This window comes from Scyliorhinus torazame, chromosome 10, assembly GCF_047496885.1.
Source record: "Scyliorhinus torazame isolate Kashiwa2021f chromosome 10, sScyTor2.1, whole genome shotgun sequence".
Taxonomy (NCBI): domain Eukaryota; kingdom Metazoa; phylum Chordata; class Chondrichthyes; order Carcharhiniformes; family Scyliorhinidae; genus Scyliorhinus; species Scyliorhinus torazame.
This window is the reverse complement of record NC_092716.1, coordinates 126212592-126236157: the sequence shown is the minus strand read 5'-3', so window position 1 is coordinate 126236157 and position 23566 is coordinate 126212592. Positions and strand designations below refer to the sequence as shown.

The 23566-nt window shown below is 47.1% G+C and overlaps 1 protein-coding gene across 2 annotated transcripts in view; it reads left to right on the top strand.

Moving 5' to 3' along the window:
- The first annotated feature begins 237 nt into the window (after nucleotides 1-237).
- The window catches only part of LOC140430907 (uncharacterized), a 49810-nt gene continuing 26481 nt past the window's right edge, over nucleotides 238-23566 (top strand). The window contains exons 1-2 of one of the 2 annotated variants that reach the window (XM_072518703.1): nucleotides 238-666; nucleotides 3307-4628. In XM_072518703.1, the coding sequence (XP_072374804.1) occupies nucleotides 3762-4628 (867 nt within the window). In that variant the 5' untranslated portion in view covers nucleotides 238-666; nucleotides 3307-3761. Of the gene's footprint in view, nucleotides 667-3306; nucleotides 4788-23566 lie in introns of those variants that run through there. The other variant, XM_072518702.1, reaches the window with a different exon arrangement.

The following is a 23566-nucleotide window of genomic DNA, read 5'->3' as shown; positions in this document are numbered from 1 at the left end:
GCTGAATAAGGCTCAGAAATTGGAGCTGAAGGAAGTTGAACCTCCACAGCAGGCGATCCCTGGACAGGGCAGGGCAGTAAGATATCAGACCATGGGGCATTTACTCACACACTGAGCCTTAGCACACTCCCTGAGTCACCAAGTCACTCTCCCAGGAATAGAGACACTCGCCGATCACTGGGTCAACTCTATCTCTCTCTATCTCTCCTGTGTCCCTCTCTCCTGTACATGTGCTGATCCCACCACTGGATGTCTTCACTGCTTTGGATGATGTGAGTGTTCCTCTTCTCAAACACCTCCGAGGTTTCACATGCCACATTGATGTTGTCAGTTTGAAAGCCTGCGAGGATGAAGAATGTTATTCCCACACCAGAAATCTCTGTCAAATGGTTACCGGGGGAACTGAGACAGCAGCTGCAATAAGTTAAGTTTTAATCAGATGGGACAATGACGAGTTTAAATCCCCACCTGATCTGCTGATCAAAGTCGCCTCTGTTTCACGGTCAGTTTGCCAAGCTTCAGGAAACTCCTGTCACTCCAGAAATATTTGGATTGGCTGTGAGAGACGACAATCAGAGAGAGTCCACCCACTCTGCCCATTCTCTCCTCTTCCTCTTTCACAGCTGCTTCACATCCTGTAGGGACTGAAAACCAAGTGAGGAGATGGTGAGTGAAGGAGCAGAATTTGTAATAATTACATTGCACAATATCCACACGAATTTTCAGGCAGTCTGACTATCCTGTGGGAATCAGGTGTGGAAATGCTCCTTATGCTGTGTGAGAAGATGCAGCTGAGAGACCTGATTACTCGCTGCTTTGTGCTGAGCTGACTGATTGACTGTGTTGGATATTGAGTGTGTTTATTGGAAGCATTTCCCTTCTGATTTACAGCTGAGATTTGTTGATGGGTCATTACTGAATATGAGAAGGTGAGGTGTAATTATCTGGAAGGGGTAGACTGAGGATTTTCGATTTGGGAGCTGGGCCTTATCATGTGGACTGTGAATGGTCAGTTCCGTCTCCGTGTGTTGGAATCTGGATGTTTCCTGTCTTCCAGACGATCCGAACCCACCCCCGTTGAGATCTCCAAAACCCACCTGGCCCTGGACTCCTGACACTTGGATTCTGGGACCAACATGATTAAGAATGGAGGTGCTGATGGCGCTGCCGCCATCTTGTCACTGAACTTCTTGTCCACAATTCTCAACCAGATTTGCTCTGTTGTTTGCTCATCCCAGCATCTCCATCTACTGGTTTGATGATAATTATGGAATGAGGTCTGTACCGGGCTGTGAGATTGTGGTGGATTTAATCCTGTTGTTGCTGATGGCTCACTGCACCTCATGGATACCCAGTTTTGGGATCTGTCCTTAGTCGACATCTCCAGTGATGATTAACCTGGTGAAATATCCATTCATTAGTAGGGAAGGTAGTGGTAGTTTTCCTTGAACTTGTTTGACCTGAAGCCATGATTCTCCATGGAGTCAATATTGAGGATTTCCCCAACTGCCCGTGGGATGGGATATTCCCAGGGATGGTGACACTGCGGTCTTGAATCTTTCCAGATCAATACGATTCAGGTAATATCATTGTTACTTGACCAGTCTGTGGGGCAGTTCCCCTCACTTGGGTATTTGTCTTCAGACCCTTGGTAAGAGGGACTTTACAGGTTACACTGGGCTGAGATCACCTTCATTTTATTCTGACACAAAGCCAGGACTGTGCAGATCTTTGATTTTCCTCATTATTGGACTTTGTAGTGATTGTTTCTCATTGTGTGCTGGGCCTTTCAGAGGACAGTTCAGTGTGGGGGACTGGAGTCACAAATAGACCAAAGCAGGCAGTTGTGGCAGGCTCCCTTCCCTGAAGGACAATATTTAGTGTTTTAATATAATAATAATAATAATAATTGCTTATTGACACAAGTAGGCTTCAATGAAGTTACTGTGAAAAGCCCCTCGTCGCCACATTCCGGCGCCTGTTCGGGGAGGCCGGGACGGGAATTGAACCCGCGCTGCATTACAAGCCAGCTGTTTAGCCTACTGTGCTAAACCAGCCCTAATTTTGGGGATAATCTGAAAGTTATGTTTTCTTTTCAATTCTATTTCACAAATTCCAAAGTGTATTAAATTCAGTTTCACAGTCTGGAGTGGTTGACGTGAATAACATAGATTTCTTTCAGGGGGAATTGCATAAGCACATGAAGGACAAAGAGACAGAAGGATTTGCTGATAGGGTGAGATGAAGAGGGCTGAGAGGAGGCTTGTGTGAAGCATAAACACCAGCATGGAGCAATGGGGCCAAATGGCCTGTTTCTGCACCATAATTCTATCTGTAACTTTCTGTGGTTGGATTTGAACTCCCATTCAGCTCCATACCTGGAGACATTTATTCAAATGTAATTTATTTAAAAATAAATTTAGAGTACCCAATTCATTTTTTTTTTTCCAATTAAGGGGCAATTTAGCATGGCCAATCCATCTACCCTGCACATCTTTGGGTTGTGGGGCGAAACCCATGCAAATACGGGGAGAATGTTCAAACTCCACACGGATAGTGGACCCAGAGGCGGGATTAAAACTGGGGCCTCGGCGCCGTGAGGCAGCTGTGCTAACCACTGCATCACCGTGCTGCCCTTCAAATGTTTTTCATTGTTTTCTTTAAAGATTTTACCTGAAGGCCTCGGCCTTTCCCAAAAGCCTGGGCTTGGATTTGATACTTTTACCCAGTGCTGTGTGAGAGCTGAATTTGGGATGTGCAGTCTGAATGAGGGCAGTGTATCTAATTTCCCAGGATAAACCAGAACCCTTCAATCAGCTTCACTGAAGCAATATTTTCCTGAACTTCCAGCACTTCCTGACCAGTGAGTTTTCTTCAAATATATTTGGAGAAAAGGGAACAACATTTCTAAATCTCCAACAGATTAACATTTCTCTTGAGTCTTTTTTATATTAAACACATTCTCTAAGGGTAAAACTGGTCTTCACCAGCACCATTGAATTGAAAGCTGGTTTTACACTCCGCCTGGCTGTCTTTTCCATTATCCTCACGGTGCCTGGGAAGATGGGGTCTGGGCAGAGGAAATAAAGTAGCCACGTTGTCAGCTCCTGGTCACTATCCAGTGTCCCTGCTGGAATCAGAGGGTGTATGACAGTGAAGGGAGGAAAAAGAAAGGACTTGTATCTGACACTGGGGAACAGCAGACTGACACTCACTGTGGAACAGTCTCTAACTGAGGAGTCAGCCCCTTCAGCAAAGGAGGAGAGGAAATTGGAAGAAATCATGTTTCCTTTTCCTGTTTTACAGAAGGATTGCACCGTACAACACCAGAGAATACAGAGAGGATAGACACTGCAGATAGATCCCAAGGAACAAAAGCACAACTATGAGAAGACATCCAGTCCCTTCATAGGATTGCACAACACAGAGAAGGTTGGACAGTAAAACCATCATCTGGAAATCTGTCGGGTCCGGGGAGCTTTGGCATATCATCAGATCTGAAACTGGTCAGTGGTGTGGAACCTTCCATCAGAACCAACCTTCCCAAAGGTGATCGGTGAAGGTGAGGCTGGGAAGAAGTGTGAGTGAGCTCCAAGTGTGGTGAGAGGTTCAATCATTCATCGAGCCTCATGAACCACTGACTCATTCCTACAGATGAGAGGCTGTTCAAGTCTGAGGTGTAAGGAGAGCTTCACAGGCTTCTAAGATCTCTGAAGACACGCCTGTGCCTGCTGTACAACTTTTAACACAAGGTCAGCTTCATGGAAGAGAAACCGTTCAAATGTGAGGCGTGTGACCGAGCCTTCAGAACATCATCGACGCTTGTAAATCACCGGCGCATTCACACAGGGGAGAAGGCATTCAAATGCCAAGTGTGTAACAAGGGCTTTGCACAGTTATCAGGTCTGGTGAATCACCGGACTGTTCACACTGGGGAAAAACCATTTGTGTGCAAAGTGTGCACCAAATCCTTCTCGAGGTCATCGACTCTTTACAGACACCAACGGATTCATACAGGGGACAAACCATTTAAGTGTGAGCTGTGTAACAAATCATTTTTGTCTTCATCAGATTTCCTCATACACCAACGCATTCATACAGGGGAAAAGCCGTTCACGTGTAAGGTGTGCATGAAATCATTTTCAGATTCTTCGACTCTCTGCAGACACCAACGCATTCACACAGGGGAGAAACCATTCACGTGTGAGGTATGTGACAAATCATTCGTATTGTCATCAGATCTCCGAGTGCACCAACGCATTCACACAGGTGAGAAACCATTCACGTGCAAATTGTGTGACAAATCATTCTCATCATCATCAGATCTCTGCATACACCAACGTATTCACACAGGGGAGAAACCTTTTATGTGTGAAGTGTGTGACAGATCATTTTCACAGTCGGGGAATCTCCGCAGACATCGACGCATTCACACAGGAGAGAAACCATTCAGATGCGATGTGTGTGAGAAATCATTCTCTGACACAGCGAGCCTCTGTGTACACCGCCACATTCACACTAAGAAGAAACCATTCACGTGTGATGTGTGCAACAAATCATTCTCAAGGTCATCGAACCTCTTATTCCATCAGAAGAGCCACACAGGAGACCAACACTTCAACTGTGAGGTTGGCGATAAGGCTTTTGTGACATCTTCGAGCTTCCTGAGGAACTAAATTTGTACTTTATTCATGTCTTCCTTTGTGAAGACAGAAGCAATGTACCGGAGGTTCTGAGAAACACAAGTTTTAGTGAGGAGCTGAAGTAAATGTGTATCAGTAGAGAAATGGTTTTGGGTAAATTAATCAGATTGAAGGCGGATAAATCTCCAGGGCATGATAATCTTCATCCCAGAGTACTTAAGGAAGTGGCCTCAGAAATAGTAAGCGGTCATTTTTCAAAATTCATTGGACTCTGGAATGGTTCCTACAGATTGAAGGGTAGCTATTCAAAAAGGGAGGTTGAGAGAAAACAGGGAACTAGAGCCCAGTGAGCCTAACTAGGGAAGCCATTATCAAGGATTTCATAGCACAGCATTTGGAAAGCAGTGGTATCGTCAGACGAAGTCAGAATGTATTTATGAAAGGGAAATCAGGCTTCACAAATCTATTGGAATTCTTTGAAGATGTAACTAGTGAAGTTGACCTGGGAGACACGGTGGATGTGCTTTATTTAGAGCAAAATAAAGCACAGCACAGGAACAGGCCCTTTGGCTCTCCATGCCTGCGCCAACCGTGCTGCCCGTCGAACCTAAAACCTTCAACACTTCCGGAGTCCATATCCTTCTATTCCCATCCTATTTGTCAAGATGTCCCTTAAATGTCACTATTGCACCTGCTTCCACCACGTCCTCTGGCAGCAAATTCTTGGCACCCACTGCACTCTCTGTAAAAAAAGATTTCCTTGCACATCTCACAGAATCACAGACTGCTGCAGTGCAGAAGAGGCCCTTCAGCCCATTGTGTCTGCTCTGACGCACGAAAGGCCCTGACCTGCCCACCTAATCCCACTTGCCACATAGCCTTGAATGTTATGACGTGCCAAGTACTCACCCAGGTACATTGTAAAGGATGTCAGGCATTCCATCCCTACCACCCTCCCAGGCAGTGCATTCCAGGCCGTCACCACTCTGGGTAAAAAGGTTTTCCTCAAATACCCTCTAAACCTCCCACTCCTCACTTTGAACTGCGTCCCCTCGTAACAGACCATTCAACCAAGGGGAACAGCTGCTCCCTGTCCATGCCCCTCATAACCTTGTACACCTCAATCAGGTCATTGGGCGGCATGGACAGGTTGGGCCAAAGGGCCTCTTTTCATGCTGTAAACCTCTCTGACTCTATGACCTGTTTTTACCATTAAGTTAGTCCATATTGTCCGCATTTGGCCCATATCCCTCAATACCCATATAACTGTCCAAATAATTTCTAAAAGACAAAATTGTACCCACCTCTGGCAGCTCGTTCCAGACACTCACCAGCCTGTGTGAAAAAAATGCCCCTCTGGACTCTTTTGTATCTCTCCTCTTGCGCTTAAACCTATGCCCTCTGATTTTAGACTCCCCTACATTTGGGAAAAGGTGTTGACCATCTACCTTTTATCTATGCCCCTCATTATTTTATAGACCTCCACATGATCACCCCTAAGCCTCCTAAAGGAAGAGTGCTAAATTGGGGAAAGGCCAAGTATAACAAAATTTGGCAGGAGATGGGGAATGTGGATTGGGAGCAGCTGTTTAAGGGTAAATCCACATTTGCAATGTGAGAGTCTTTTAAGGAAAGGTTGATTAGAGTGCAGGGCAGCCATGTCCCTGTGAAAAATGAGGGATAGAAATGGCAAGATTAGGGAACCATGGATGACAGGTGAAATTGTGAGATTAGCTAAGATGAAAAAGGAAGCATACATAAGGTCTAGGTGACTTAAAACTGATGAAGCTTTGGAGGAATATTGGAAAAGTAGGACAAATCTCAAATGTGCAATAAAAAGGGCTAAAAGGAGTCATGAAATATCTTTGGCTAACAGGGTTAAGGAAAATCCCAAAGCCTTTTATTCGTATATAAGGAGCAAGAGGGTAACTAGAGAAAGGATTGGCCCACTCAAAGACAAAAGAGCGATTTTATGTGTGGAGTCAGAGGAAATGGGTGAGATTCTTAATGAGTACTTTGCATCGGTATTCACCAAGGAGAGGGATGTGACGGATGTTGAGGCTAAGGATGGATGTTTAAATACTCTAGGACAAGTCGGCTAAGGAAGGGGGAAGTTTTGGGTATTCTAAAAGGCATTAAGGAGGACAAGTCCCCAGGTCCGGATGGGATCTATCCCAGGTTACTGAGGGAAGTGAGGGACGAAATAGCTGGGGCCTTAACAGAGCTATGCAGCATCCTTGAGCAAGGGTGAGGTCCCGGAGGACTGGAGAATTGCTAATGTTGTCCCTTTGTTTAAAAAGGGTAGCAGGGATAATCCAGGGAATTATAGACCTGTGAGCTTGACATCAGTGGTAGGCAAACTGTTGGAGAAGATACTGAGGGATGTGATCTATTCACATTTGGAAGAAAATAGACTTATCAGTGATAGGCAGCATGGATTTGTGCAGGGAAGGCCATGTCTTACAAACCTAATAGAATTCTTTGATGAAGTGACAAAGTTAATTGATGAGGGAAGGGCTGTAGATGTCATATACATGGATTTCAGTAAGGTGTGTGATAAAGTTTCTCATGGTAGGTTGATGGAAAAAGTGAAGTCGCATGGGGTTCAGGGTGTACTAGCTAAATGGATAAAGAACTGGCTGGGCAACAGGAGACAGAGCGTAGTGGTGGAAGGGAATGTCTCAAAATGGAGAAGGGTGACTAGTGGTGTTCCACAGGGATCCGTGCTCGGACCACTGTTGTTTGTGATATACATAAATGATCTGGACGAAGGTATAGGTGGTCTGATTAGCAAGTTTGCAAATTATATTAAGATTGGTGGAGTTGCAGATAGTGAGGGGGACTGTCAGAGAATACAGCAAAATATAGATAGATTGGAGAGTTGGGCAGAGAAATGGCAGATGGAGTTCAATCCAGGCAAATGTGAGGTGATGCATTTTGGAAGATCTAATTCAAGAGCAGACTATACGGTCAATGGAAGAGTCCTGGGGAAAATTGATGTACAGAGAGATCTGGGAGTTCAGGTCCATTGTACCCTGAAGGTGGCAACGTAGGTCGATCGAGTGGTCAAGAAGGCACACAGCATGCTTGCCTTCATCGGACGGGGTATTGAGTACAAGAGTCAGCAGGTCATGTTATAGTTGTATAGACCGATATATGAACGGGCAGGGAACAGAGGGAGGTAGATCCTTGGAAAATGGGCGACAGGTTTAGATAAAGGATCTGAATCGGCGCACGCTGGGAGGGCCGAAGGGCCTGTTCCTGTGCTGTAATTTTCTTTGTTCTTTTGTTCTAAGCCCCAGGGACAAAAGTCCCTGTCTATCCAGCTTATCCTTATAACTCAAGCCATCAAGTCCCAGTAGCATCTAGTAAATCCTTTCTGCACTCTTTCTAGTTGAATAATATCCTTTCTATAATAGGGTGACCAGAACTGTACACATTATTCCAGGTGTGCTCTTCTCTTACCAATGTCTTGTACTACTTCAGGAAAACATCCCAGCTCCTGTATTCAATGTTCTGACCAATAAAAACCAAGCATGCCAAAAGCTTTCTTCACCACCCTGTCCACCACCTGTGATTTCACTTTCAAAGAGCTATGAACCTGTACTCCTAGATCTCTTTGTTCTATAACTCTCCCCAACTCCCTACCATTAACTGAGTAGGTCCTACCCCCTTTCGATCTACCAAAATGCATCACCTCACATTTACCTAAATTAAACTCCATCTGCCATTCACGGCCCACTGGCCCAATTGATGAAGATCCCGTTGTAATCCTAGATAACCTTCTTCACTATCCACTCTGCCTCCAATCTTGGTGTCATCTGTAAACTTACTAACCATGGCTCCTAAATTCTCATCCAAATCATTAACCCTGCTCCAGAGTAAACAACCCAAACCAATCCAACCTCTTTTTATAACTTAAGTGTCCCATCCCAGGCAACATCCTGGTGAATCTCCTTTGCACCCCATCTAGTGCAATTACATCCTTCCTATAATATGATGACCAGAATTGCACACAGTACTCCAGCTGTGGTCTCACCAAAGTTCTATACAACTCCAACATGACCTCCCTGCTTCTGTAATCTATGCCTCGATTGATAAAAGCGAGTGTCCCATATTCCTTTTTCACCACCCAATTACCCTACCCTTCTGCCTTCAGAGATCTATGGACAAACACGCCAAGATCCCTTTGTTCCTCAACTTCCCAGTGACAGTCCTTTCATGGTATACTTCCTTGTTAAATTACTCCTTCCAAAGTGTATCACCTCACACTTTTCAAGGTTAAATTCCATCTGCCACTTATCCGCCCATTTGACCATCCTGTGAGATCTTCCTGTAACCCAAGACACTCAACCTCACTGTTAACCACCCGGCCAATCTTTGTCATCCACAAAGTTACTGATCCAACCCCCACATAGTCATCATAGTCATTTATATAAATGACAAACAATAGGGGCCCAGCACAGATCCCTGTGGTATGCCACTGGACACTGACTTCCAGTCACTAAAGCAGTCGCCTATCATCACCCGCTGTCTCCTACCGCTAAGCCAATTATGAATCCACCTTAACAAATCACCCCGTATCCCAAGGGCATTTGCCTTCTTAATAATACTCCCATGTGGGACCTTGTCAAAGGCTTTGCTGACATCCATGTAAATTACATCAACTGCACTCTCTCATCTATACACTTGGTTACATGTTCAAAAAAATAAATCAAACTTGTGAGGCATGATCTCCCTCTGACAAAGCCATGCTGACGATCCCTGATCAAACCTTGCCTCACCCAGTGGAGATAGATTCTCTCCTTCAGAATCTTCTCCAGCTGTTTCCTGACCACTGATGTGAGACTCACTGGTCTGTAGTTCCCTGACTTAGCTCTGCAACATTTCTTAAATAGTGCAACCACATTAGCTGTTTTCCAGTCCTCTGGCACCTCCCCTGTGGCCAGAGAGGAATTGAACTCTCAACTTTGCCCCTCGCACCTTAAACCTATGCCCCCTAGTAATTGACTCTTCTACCCTGGGAAAAAGCTTTTGACTATCCACTCTGTCCATGCCCCTCATAGTTTTGTAGAATTCTAACAGGTCGCCTCTCCACCTCCGCCGTTCCAGTGAGAACAAACTGAGTTTATCCAACATCTCCTCATAGCTAATACCCTCCATACCAGGCAAAATCCTGGTAAACCTCTTCTGTACCCTCTCCAAAGCCTCCACATCCTTCTGGTGGCGTGGCGACCAGAATTGAACACTATATATTCCAAGACTTTCAGAAGGCTTTCGACAAGGTCTCACATAGCAGATTACTATGTAAAGTTAAAGCGCGTGTGATTACGGGTTTTGTCTTGAGAGGGATAGAAAGTTGGTTAGTAGACAGGAAATAAAAAGTTGGAATAAATGGGTCTTTTTCCAATTGGCAGGCATAGACTAGTGGGGTACTGCAGGATCTGTGTTAGGACCCCGACGGTTCACATTATATATTAATGATTTGGACAGAGGAACAAAATGTATCATTTCCACATTTGCAGATGATACAAAGTTGATGGGAGGGTGAGCTGTGAGGGAGATGCAGAGATGTTTCAGTGGGATTTAGAGAAGCTGAGTGAGTGGGCATTTGCATGGCAGATGCAGTATAATGTGAATGAATGTGAGGTTATCCGCTTTGGTAGCGAAACGGGAAGGCAAATTATATTTGAATGGGTGTGAATTGGGAGAGGTGGATACTCAGCGAGACCTTGGTGTCCTTGTGAATCAGTTGCTGAAAGAAAGCATGCAGATACAGCAGACAGTAAAGAAGGCAAATGGTAACCCGGAGCTGTGTGGATCCTACAGGCCGATCTCCCTGCTGAATGTGGATGCCAAGTTGGGGGTGGGGGGGGGGGGGGGTGGGGGGGGGGGGTGGTGGTGGGGGGGGGTGGGTGGTGGGGGGGGGGGTGGGGGGTGGGGGGGGGGGGGGTGGGTGGGGGGGGGGGTGGGGGGGGGTGGGGGGGGGGTGGGTGGGGGGGGGTGGTGGGGGGGTGGGGGGTGGGGGGGGGGGGGGGGGTGGGGGGGGGGGGTGGGGGGTGGGGGGGGGGGGGGGTGGGTGGGGGGGGGTGGTGGGGGGGGGTGGGGGGGGGGGGTGGGTGGGGGGGGGTGGTGTGGGGGGGGGGTGGTGGGGGGGGGTGGGGGGGGGGGTGGGTGGGGGGGGGGTGGTGGGGGGGTGGGGGGTGGGGGGGGGGTGGGGGGTGGGGGGGGGGGTGGGTGGGGGGGGGTGGTGGGGGGGTGGGGGGTGGGGGGGGGGTGGGGGGTGGGGGGGGGGGTGGGTGGGGGGGGGGTGGTGGGTGGGGTGGGGTGGGGGGGGGGCGGGGGGAGGAGAGGGTAGTAGTAGTTTAGGTTAAAGTAGGGGGGCAATAAGGGTGGGACCTGTACGAAAGGTAAATGGTTTTTGCACTATGTTTATGGTTTCATGTATCTTCTCTATTTTGTTGTTGTTTCTATACCAAAAATACCTCCATAAAATGTTTATTTAAAAAAATTGAAGGCAAATAGTATGTTGGCCTTCATAGCGAGAGGGTTTGAGTAGAGGAATCGGAATGATTTACTACAATTGTGAAGGACATTGGTGAGGTTACACCTGGAGTATTCTGTGCAGTTCTGGTGTCCTTATCTGAGGAAGGATGTTCTTGCTATGGAGGGAGTGCAGCAAAGGTTTACCAGACTGATTCCTGGGATGGCAGGACTGTCATATGAGGAGAGACTAAATAGATTAGGATTATATTCATTAGAGTTTAGGAGAGTGAGGGGAGATCTCATAAGTTTTAAATTTGAACAGGATTGTGCAGATTAGATCCAGAAAGAATATTCCCAATGGTCCAGAAACAGGGGTCATTGTTGGAGGATAAGGGGTAAATCTTTTCGGACTGAGGTGAGGAGCAATTTCTTCACCCAAAGAGTGCTGACTTTGTGGAATTCACTCCCACAAAAAGTAGTTGAGGGGAAAACATTGTGTGATTTCAAGAAGGAATTAGATATAGCTCATGGGGCTAAAGGGATCAAGGAATATGGTGGGAAGGAGGGATCAGGGTATTGAACTCTATAATCAGCCTTGATCATAATGAATGGTGGAGCAGGCTCAAAGGGCTGAATGGCATCCTCCTGCTTCTATTTTCTATGTATGTTTCATTGCATCAAGAGGGTTCACACACAGGAGAAATTCCGAAGGTGCAATGTTTGACAAGGCTTTCATCCACTACTCTGATCTCCTGAAGTACGAGTGGATTCTTCTCGTCCATCAAAACAGGAGAAACCCGATCAGTGTGTTCTGTAACAAAATCTTCACACAGTTGTTGAACCTCTTGGGGCATCAGTGAACCCCACGGGAACTACTGAGCCAAGTTCTTGCCCAAATCTGTCATCAGGGTGTGAATCTCTAGACAAGCTCACTGCAAAGGATGTTCAGTGGTGTTGGGGCACAGAATAGAAGCAGCTTTCACTCATATCAAACAACTAGTGACGACAATGCCAGTGTTGAGGTTCAATGATGAAGCCACCCTGCAGTGAGATGCCAGTGAAACAGGACTTGGAGCAACCCTCATGCAGTAAGGACAACCAGTTGTGTTTGTATGCAGAGCTTTAACACAACAACTATACAACGCATGATTAAAAAAAGAGTGCGTTGCTCCTGTTTTCTTATAAACATTTCAACCAGTACCTGTTTAGGAGAGAAATTGGTCCCTGTTCTGTTTAGGTGTAACCTGCCCGGCCTGTAGCAGGAGTGTAGCTATGGTCGTCCGTCTGGTAGCGAGCGTTGAACCTGAACTTGCTTCTGGTGGTGCAGGTGGAGGGGTCTCTCCAGTTGAGAGCCGAATCCAAGAGAGCGAACACATGGCGGGGTTCCTTCTTATACTCTGGGGCGGGGGGCTTCGCGTGCTTTTAGATGAGCCTTAAACTTGGTCCCAATCAATTGGGCAGCTTCTCGATCACCGCCATCGATCTGAGCCAATAAAGGAGCGGGTGCCCTGATGGCTGGGCGTGTCCTAAGTGGCCGTTGGCCTTGCTTTGTTTGTTTCTTCTTGCTGAGGTATTGGCGCCGGAATGCATGAGTCGCAAAAAGTTGGTTTACAGGTGCAACAGGTGATTAAGAAGGCAAATGGAATTTTGTCCTTCATTGCTGGAGGGATGGAGTTTTAAGACTAGGGAGGTTCTGCTGCAATTGTATAAGGTGTTAGTGAGGCCACACCTGGAGTATTGTGTTCAGTTTTGGTCTCCTTACTTGAGAAAGGACATATTGGCACTGGAGGGTGTGCAGAGGAGATTCACTAGGTTAATCCCAGAGCTGAAGGGGTTGGATTACGAGGAGAGGTTGAGTAGACTGGGACTCTACTCGTTGGAATTTAGAAGGATGAGGGGGGATCTTATAGAAACATTATAAGATTATGAAGGGAATAGATAGGATAGAAGCGGGCAGGTTGTTTCCACTGGCGGGTGAAAGCAGAACGAGGGGGCATAACCTCAAAATAAGGGGAAGTAGATTTAGGACTGAGTTTGGGAGAAACTTCTTGTAAAGGGTTGTAAATCTATGGAATTCCTTGCCCAGTGAAGCAGTAGAGGCTCCTTCATTAAATGTTTTTAAGATAAAGATAGTTTTTTGAAGAATAAAGGGATTAAGGGTTATGGTGTTCGGGCCGGAAAGTGGAGCTGAGTCCACAAAAGATCAGCCATGATCTCATTGAATGGTGGAGCAGGCTCGAGGGGCCAGATGGCCTACTCCTGCTCCTAGTTCTTATCGTCTTGTGTTCTGAGCACTAGTCTTTTGTTTATCGGAGATGGGCCATCAATGTGCAAATCGGCCAAGATTTTGGTTCTGTCTGCAGTCTGTTTTCTAAATACACATTCAGGCTCTGTGCCTGCTTGTTACTTTGCATTATCCATTTTTCCCTGTATGCTCTGTGAGTGTCCATTTTATATGCTGAAAGTGGCCATCCCAGATGGCTACACTCCCTCCTTATGATCCTCAACGCGAAGCGTGAAGGATCACATTACTGAATCTTTGTTCTCTGCCTAAGTCGAGCACCTGCAATCAAGGACAGGTTCTATCCTATTCTCATAGATTATCATAGAATTTACAGTGCAGAAGGAGGCCATTCGGCCCATCGGGTCTGCACCGGCTCTTGGAAAGAGCACCCTACCCATAGGTCATTCTGTCCTATGGATTTGAACCTTTACCTAAATTGCTTTTATTTACATCATATCATTATAAAATCCTAAGGGTAACATTCAAGCATGCATTACATTTCTTTCTTCAAACACGGGAACCTCTAACTATCTTCCTCTAAACTATCTTCAGGCTGTTTAGCCAATAAAAAGAATTTACAAAGTATAAACTATAGAGTAGCAGTGTTACATTTCTCTGTATCATGGCGGTCAAGTACAGAAAATTCAAATCCTTTCTTTTATTAGAAAACAAAAAAAATAGTCGATGCACTTTATTTATTTAGAGAGAGTGGGGGGGGGGGGGTTTGCTGGAGTCCGAAAATAGGGGGTCTAAGTATGTATACCGGAGTGCGGGAGGCTTTCCTTCGCCATTTCCTTTGTCTCACTGTCTGGATGACACTGCAGAGTATTGCTATCACTAATAGGGCTTCCACGATGTATGAAAGGGAGTACCATTTTATGAGGTTGTCGCACCAGGTTGGTGTGTCAGTGGCTGTTTCTGGGTGTAGTGTATGGCAGTGATGGGATACATTCACCGCCTGTGTGGTGGGGGTCAGGGGGGGTCACTTCCGCGCACAACTGTAGTGATCCCACGATGATCCAAATGTAGGTCATTATGTCTCTTCATTTTGCTCTTGGTCTTCCTGTGTGAGGTGATTCACTTTGGAAGGAATAACAGGAATGCGGAATATTTGGCTAATGGTAAAGTTCTTGGAAGTGTGGATGAGCAGAGGGATCTAGGTGTCCATGTACATAGATCCCTGAAAGTTGCCACCCAGGTTGATAGGGTTGTGAAGAAGGCCTATGGAGTGTTGGCCTTTATTGGTAGAGGGATTGAGTTCCGGAGTCAGGAGGTCATGTTGCAGCTGTACAGAACTCTGGTACGGCCGCATTTGGAGTATTGCGTACAGTTCTGGTCACCGCATTATAGGAAGGACGTGGAGGCTTTGGAGCGGGTGCAGAGGAGATTTACCAGGATGTTGCCTGGTATGGAGGGAAAATCTTATGAGGAAATGCTGATGGACTTTGGTTGTTTTCGTTGGAGAGAAGAAGGTTAAGAGGAGACTTAATAGAGGCATACAAAATGATCAGGGGGTTGGATAGGGTGGACAGTGAGAGCCTTCTCCCGCTGATGGAAATGGCTGGCACGAGGGGACATAGCTTTAAACTGAGGGGTAATAGATATAGGACAGAGGTCAGAGGTAGGTTCTTTATGCAAAGAGTAGTGAGGCCGTGGAATGCCCTACCTGCTACAGTAGTGAACTCGCCAACATTGAGGGCATTTAAAAGTTTATTGGATAAACATATGGATGATAATGGCATAGTGTAGGTTAGATGGCTTTTGTTTCGGTGCAACATCGTGGGCCGAAGGGCCTGTACTGCGCTGTATCGTTCTATGTTCTATGTTCCTCTTGTCTTCTGGTGTTTTGGATTTCCTGTAGACACAAGCATAATATCTGTTATTACCTTGTTTAATATTTTGTATGTCTGGCTGTCTCTCCTTTTATCATCAATTGCCCATTAGAATTGTCACCATATGTGACTCCCTCTTTTTTTAAACCAAATATTTTTGGGGACAAGACATCCGAAAAAGAAAATACTGTCATAGGGCGAGCAGTCTCGCAGCCTGTGTGGTCACTGCGCTGAGTGGGTGGACAATTTCTCTGTCCAGCAGCAAATCGTTTCACCCAAGTGTTTGAAGATGTAAATAGCATGTGGGGTCGTGACCTGAGGGTCGCCGGAAAGCAAATAAAACCTGTGGCAAAGCGCATTCTTTAAACCACATCCTAAGAAACAGTAAAAGAGTTTCAAAATAAAAGCGCCGAATGGGGTGCAAGAATGGGTGGAATCCCCGGATAGGGTGGTGATCAGTGCCGTAGGTGCTTAGCTGACCAGATGGGGGTCCTCGGGCAGGGCGGGGACATGTGCCGTACTCCACTGCCTGGGTGACCGGACAAGAACGGAAAGAATTTGTGTTCGCCGTGGTTCTTATAAACAGGTTCTTATGATTGCCGTCAAATCAGAAGAGTAGTTATGACTGTATCAATAAACTGTATCGTGAGTCGAACAACATACAAACATTTAAAAAAACAAGCTGAAACAAGAAAGCGGGCAGGCTCCATCAGAAAGCGGGCAGGCTCCATCAGAAAGAAGGACACTGTAATTCTCTATCGGTTTCTTTTTCGCATCATCTGGACACCTCATTGTTCTACTGTAAAAAGGCCTGGTGGGAGTCAGACTGAGTCGTCATCATCTCCCGGTTGCCAAACTCGTGATTGGAGTAGCTGTGCCAAGGCGGCCTGGGCCGATGTGGGGTCATCTTTGTCTACAGGAATAGTGCCAGAAGACTGGAGGATGGCAAATGTTGTCCCCTTGTTCAAGAAGGGGAGGAGAGACAACCCCAGTAACTATAGACCAGTGAGCCTTACTTCTGTTGTGGGCAAAATCTTGGAAAGGTTTATAAGAGATAGGATGTATAACCATCTGGAAAGGAATAATTTGATTAGAGATAGTCAACACGGTTTTGTGAAGGGTAGGTCGTGCCTCACAAACCTTATAGAGTTCTTTGAGAAGGTGACCAAACTGGTGGATGAGGGTAAAGCAGTTGATGTGGTGTCTATGGATTTCAGTAAAGCGTTTGATAAGGATCCCCGCGGTAAATTTGCAGATGACACACAAGTCGGAGTTGTGGACAGTGCGGAAGGATGTTACAAGTTACAGAGGGACATAGATAAGCTGCAGCGCTGGACTGAGAGATGGCAAATGGAGTTTAATGCAAAAAAGTGTGAGGTGATTCATTTTGGAAGGAATAACAGGAAGACCGAGTACTGGGCTAATGGTAAGATTCTTGGTAGTGTGGATGAGCAGAGAGATCTCGGTGTCCATGTACATAGATCCCTGAAAGTTGCCACCCAGGTTGAGAGGGTTGTTAAGAAGGCGTACGGTGTGTTAGCTTTTATTGGTAGAGGGATTGAGTTTCGGAGCCATGAGGTCATGTTGCAGCTGTACAAAACTCTGGTGCGGCCGCATTTGGAGTATTGCGTGCAATTCTGGTCACCGCATTACAGGAAGGATGTGGAAGCATTGGAAAGGGTGCAGAGGAGATTTACCAGAATGTTGCCTGGTATGGAGGGAAGATCTTATGAGGAAAGGCTGAGGGACTTGAGGCTGTTTTCGTTCGAGAGAAGAAGGTTAAGAGGTGACTTAATTGAGGCATACAAGATGATCAGAAGATTGGATAGGGTGGACAGTGAGAGCCTTTTTCCTCGGATGGTGATGTCAACACGAGGGGACATAGCTTTAAATTGAGGAGAGATAGATATAAGACAGATGTCAGAGGTAGGTTCTTTACTCAGAGTAGTAAGGATGTGGAATGATCTGCATGCAACAGTAGTGGACTCGCCAACACTAAGGGCATTCAAATGGTCATTGGATAGACATATGGACGATAAGGGAATAGTGTAGATGGGCTTTAGAGTGGTTTCACAGGTCGGCGCGACATAGAGGGCCGAAGGGCCTGTTCTGCGCTGTAATGTTCTATATTCTATGCTCTGTCGTATTGTGCTGCTGCACCATTTTCCTAAGGGTTTGGTTGAGGGTTCAATTCATGCGTTCTACAGTCCCACTGGATTGGGGATGATAGGCTATATGGAATTTTTGTTGTATGCCGAAAATTCTGAGGACATTTTTCATGACGCATCCTGTGAAGTGTGAGCCTTGGTCTGACTCGGTACTATGGGGGAGTCCCAATCTTGTGAAAATTTGCTGTGTTCGAATTTTGGCTGTTGTTTTACCTGTGTTAATCCTAGACGGAAAAGCTTCCATCCATTTCGTGAAGGTGTCGATCACTACCAACACATATTTAAAACCATTTTTGCAGGGGGGTAGGGGACTAATCTATCTGTAAATTCGCCCAGGGGCTATTAACAGGGCGGGTGTGACTGAATTGAGCTTTCTTCGCTTACCTGTCTGGATTGTTCTGGGCGCAAATCAAACAATTCTCAATGTAATGAGTCACATTGGATTTTAAATCAGACCACCAGCAGAGAGGTCTGAGGTGGGCAAGGGTTGAATCTATCCCTTGGCGTCCATGGAATTGGCAGATAATCTGGTTTCTATCTTGGGTGGGGACCACATAAATACCGTCTTTTTAAATTATGCCATCGTGTGCTGTGAAAGCGTTTCTGCACTTATCATAGGGGGCTGGGAAGTTACCTTTTAAAACGTCCCTCAGCTTTTCGTCTTCCTTCTGTGCGTGGGCTAAATCTTGGATATTGGTCTGTGAGACCTGGACCACGTGTACTGGGGCACTCTTGGGGGGATTCCAAAAGTGACCTGGCCTTAACGTTACCGGGGCGGGGGGGGGGGGGGGGGGGGGGCGAAGAACGATGGTGGCTGCGAACCTTAACGATACCGTATTTACGGTCTTTAGCTGTCTTGAGGATATGCTGGAGTAATGGGGCTGAGGGGAGGGGTTTCCCGTCGGCGGAAACAAAACCTCTAGATTCCCACAGGGGTAGGAACTCAGTTAAGCTATTGCTGACATTTAGGCTATCGGAGTATATTTCGGCTGGGGTCGGGAACGAGTCGGGATGCTGTACAATGTAGGCTACGGCTGCTAATTCGGCTGCCTGCGAATCTAGATGTCCAGGCAATTTTAGTGAGATTTCTTCTAACGCGCGTGCTTGCGCGTCCTCGACATAAATACCACAACCTATGATTCGTTTGCCATTTAAAACTGTGGAGGAGCCATCCACATAAATCTTAAGAGCTGCGTCTGTGTCTGTGGCCTGGGGTCTCTGGGGTGTAGCACCTGGTTTCGGGGGAGCTGGTTTGGGGACAATAGCACTCTCGCGCTCTCCTGCCTCCCTCGCGCTCTCCTGCCTCCCTCGCGCTCTCCTGCCTCCCTCGCGCTCTCCTGCCTCGATTTCAGCGGGAGCGGAGCAGGCTAGTCAATTTCAGCGGGAGCAGTGCGCAAGTGATTTCTGGGAGGTAAGTTTCTCCATTATAAAAACACTTGTCTTTGCAGGAGCAGGCCAGTCGATTTCAGCGGGAGCGGAGCAGGCTAGTCAATTTCAGTGGGAGCAGTGCGCAAGTGATTTCTGGGAGGTAAGTTTCTCCTTTAAAAACACTTGTCTTTGCAGGAGCAGGCCAGTCGATTTCAGCGGGAGCGGTGCGTTAGTGATTTCTGGGAGACCTTCACAGGAGCAGGCTAGTCAATTTCAGTGGTAAATACTTACCTGGTCCCGTTTTCGGTCCCTCCTTTGCTGTTTTTTTTTTTTAATTTTAGTGTTTAAGGCGGGGAACAGGAAGTTCGACTTCTGGGAAGACCCTCACCAATAAATTCTGGTGGAGAGGAAACCCGAGACACTACACGTGTAGTGTCTCCCACCCGCCCTCCTCCTCTAACCTAATAATAAAACCCATTGGTGTGAGGTAAGTACCATATTTTATTATTATTATTTTTTTCTTTTTAAATTTAATTTAGTTGTTAGCCAGATCTTGGTAGAAAGTTAGAGGGATGGCAGTGAAGGGAGTGCAGTGTTCCTCCTGCAGGATGTTTGAGGTGAGGGATGCCGTTAGTGTCCCTGCTGATTTTACCTGCAGGAAGTGCTGCCATCTCCAGCTCCTCCAAGACCGAGTTCGGGAACTGGAGCTGGAGTTGGAAGAACTTCGGATCATTCGGGAGGCAGAGGGGGTCATAGGTAGCAGCTTCAGGGAATTAGTTACACCAAAGATTGGAGATAGATGGGTAACTGTAAGAGGGACTGGGAAGAAGCAGTCAGTGCAGGGATCCCCTGCGGTCGTTCCCCTGAGAAACAAGTATACCGCTTTGATTACTTGTGGTGGGGATGACTTACCAGGGGTAAGCCATGGGTACCCCTCTGGGCCTCTGGCACGGAGTCTGTCCCTGTTGCTCAGAAGGGAAGGGGGGGAGGAGCAGAGCATTAGTAATTGGGGACTCGATACAGGGATGGTGCAGACGGGAGGGATTCAGATTTTTGGATAACTGGGGCTCTTTCTGGGGAAGGTGGGACCTCTACAAACAGGATGGTCTACATCTGAACCTGCGGGGCACAAATATCCTGGGGGGGAGATTTGTTAGTGCTCTTTGGGGGGGGTTTAAACTAATGCAGCAGGGGCATGGGAACCTGGATTGTAGTTTTAGGGTAAGGGAGAATGAGAGTATAGAGGTCAGGAGCTCAGATTTGACGTCACAGGAGGGGGCCAGTGTTCAGGTAGGTGGTTTGAAGTGTGTCTACTTCAATGCCAGGAGTATACGAAATAAGGTAGGGGAACTGGCAGCATGGGTTGGTACCTGTGACTTCGATGTTGTGGCCATTTCGGAGACATGGATAGAGCAGGGACAGGAATGGATGTTGCAGGTTCCGGGTTTAGGTGTTTTAGTAAGCTCAGAGAAGGAGGCAAAAGAGGGGGAGGTGTGGCGCTGCTAGTCAAGAGCAGTATTACGGTGGCGGAGAGGATGCTAGATGGGGACTCATCTTCCGAGGTAGTATGGGCTGAGGTTAGAAACATGAAAGGAGAGGTCACCCTGTTGGAAGTCTTCTATAGGCCTCCAAATAGTTCTAGGGATGTAGAGGAAAGGATGGCGAGGATGGATAAGAGCGAACGTAACAGGGTAGTTATTATGGGAGACTTTAACTTTCCAAATATTGACTGGAAAAGATATAGTCCGAGTACATTGGATGGGTCGTTTTTTGTACAGTGTGTGCAGGAGGGTTTCCTGACACAATATGTTGATAGGCCAACAAGAAGCGAGGCCACGTTGGATTTGGTTTTGGGTAATGAACGAGGCCAGGTGTTGGATTTGGAGGTAGGAGAGCACTTTGGGGACAGTGACCACAATTCGGTGACGTTTACGTTAATGATGGAAAGGGATAAGTATACACTGCAGGGCAAGAGTTATAGCTGGGGGAAGGGCAATTCTGATGCCATTAGACGTGACTTGGGGGGGATAAGGTGGAGAAGTAGGCTGCAAGTGTTGGGCACACTGGATAAGTGGAGCTTGTTCAAGGATCAGCTACTGCGTGTTCTTGATAAGTATGTACCGGTCAGGCAGGGAGGAAGACTTAGAGCGAGGGAACCGTGGTTTACCAAAGAAGTGGAATCTCTTGTTAAGAGGAAGAAGGAGGCCTATGTGAAGATGAGGTGTGAAGTTTCAGTTGGGGCGATGGATAGTTACAAGGTAGCGAGGAAGGATCTAAAGAGAGCTAAGACGAGCAAGGAGGGGACATGAGAAGTATTTGGCAGGTATGATCAAGGAAAACCCAAAAGCTTTCTATAGGTATGTCAGGAATAAGCGAATGACTAGGGAAAGAGTAGGACCAGTCAAGGACAGGGATGGGAAGTTGTGTGTGGAGTCTGAAGAGATAGGCGAGATACTAAATGAATATTTTTCGTCAGTATTCACTCAGGAAAAAGATAATGTTGTGGAGGAGAATGCTGAGACCCAGGCTAATAGAATAGATGGCATTGAGGTACGTAGGGAAGAGGTGTTGGCAATTCTTGACAGGCTGAAAATAGATAAGTCCCCGGGTCCTGATGGGATTTATCCTAGGATTCTCTGGGAGGCCAGGGAAGAGATTGCTGGACCGTTTATTTGGCTTTGATTTTTATGTCATCATTGGCTACAGGAATAGTGCCAGAGGACTGGAGGATAGCAAATGTGGTCCCGTTGTTCAAAAAGGGGAGCAGAGACAACCCCGGCAACTATAGACCGGTGAGCCTCACGTCTGTAGTGGGTAAAGTCTTGGAGGGGATTATAAGAGACAAGATTTATAATCATCTAGATAGGAATAATATGATCAGGGAGAGTCAGCATGGCTTTGTGAAGGTTAGGTCATGCCTCACAAACCTTATTGAGTTCTTTGAGAAGGTGACTGAACAGGTAGACGAGGGTAGAGCAGTTGATATGGTGTGTATGGATTTCAGTAAAGCGTTTGATCAGGTTCCCCACGGTAGGCTATTGCAGAAAATACGGAGGCTGGGGATTGAGGGTGATTTAGAGATGTGGATCAGAAATTGGCTAGCTGAAAGAAGACAGAGGGTAGTGGTTGATGGGAAATGTTCAGAATGGAGTTCAGTTACAAGTGGAGTACCACAAGGATCTGTTCTGGGGCCGTTCAGAGGAGAGCTGATCTCCATTGGGGCCCACAAAAGGAAAACAGAGGCCAAGGAAAGGGAAAGATTACTGGGGGCGATTTTAAGGGTGGATAGGGAATTTGCGGAGACCCCGGAGGAGGAATTGTACAGGGAGAGGAGACGACTCCAGACGGAATTTGACCTTCTGACCACCAGAAAGGCGGAGGTACTGTGGAGGAAGGCACAGGGGAGGAGGTATGAATATGGGGAAAAGGCTAGTCGCCTGTTGGCTCATCAATTGCGAAAGAGGGCAGCAGCGAGGGAGATAGGAGGAATTAGAGACGAAAGGGGAGACACGGTGCGAAGGGCAGGAAAGATAAATGAGGTGTTCAAGACCTTCTATGAGGAACTGTATAGGTCTCAATCCCCCGAGGGAGAGGAGGGGATGCGGCAGTTCCTGGACCAATTGAGGTTCCCGAAAGTGGAGGAGCGGGGGGGGTGGTAGGCCTGGGGGCACCGATTGGGGTGGACGAGGTTATTAAGGGACTGGGAAGCATGCAAGCAGGGAAGGCCCCAGGACCTGACTGGTTCCCGGTGGAGTATTACAGAAAATATGTGGACTTGTTGGTCCCGTTGATGGTGAGGACGTTCAATGAGGCCAGGAAAGGGGGGACTCTACCCCCGACGATGTCGGAGGCAACGATATCGTTAATTTTGAAGAGGGATAAAGATCCGTTGCAGTGCGGGTCCTATAGACCCATTTCATTATTGAACGTGGACGCCAAATTGTTGGCAAAGGTACTGGCATCGAGGATAGAGGACTGTGTCCCGGGGGTGGTGCACGAAGACCAGACCGGGTTCGTAAAAGGGAGACAACTGAATGTTGACGTGCGACGACTATTAGGGGTGATAATGATGCCCCCAGTGGAGGGGGAGGCAGAGATAGTGGCGGCAATGGACGCAGAGAAGGCATTTGATAGGGTGGAGTGGGAGTATTTATGGGAAGTGTTAAGGAGGTTTGGGTTTGGGAACGGGTTTATTAGCTGGGTTAGACTTCTTTATGGGGCTCCAACGGCAAGCGTAGTTACAGGTCGACATAGATCGGAGTATTTCCGACTATATAGGGGAACAAGACTGGGATGCCCGCTGTCTCCATTGTTGTTCGCGTTGGCAATTGAACCTCTGGCCATGGCGTTGAGAGACTCCAGGAAATGGAGAGGGGTGATTCGAGGGGGAGAAGAACACCGAGTCTCGTTATACGCGGATGACCTATTGTTATACGTGTCGGACCCAGCGGGGGGGATGATAGAGGTTATGCGAATTTTGAGGGGGTTCGGGGATTTCTCGGGGTATAGGCTAAACATGGGGAAGAGTGAATTATTTGTGATACTTCCAGGGGACCAGAGTAGAGAGATAGAAGGCTTGCCTCTAAGGAAAGTGGAAAGAAACTTCCGATACCTGGGGATTCAGATCGCTAGGAGCTGGGGAACCTTGCACAGACTTAATCTGACACGGTTGGTAGAACAAATGGAGGAGGACTTCAAGAGGTGGGACATGCAGCCTCTATCGCTGGCGGGCAGGGTGCAAGCAATTAAGATGATGGTCCTCCCGAGGTTCTTATTTGTATTTCA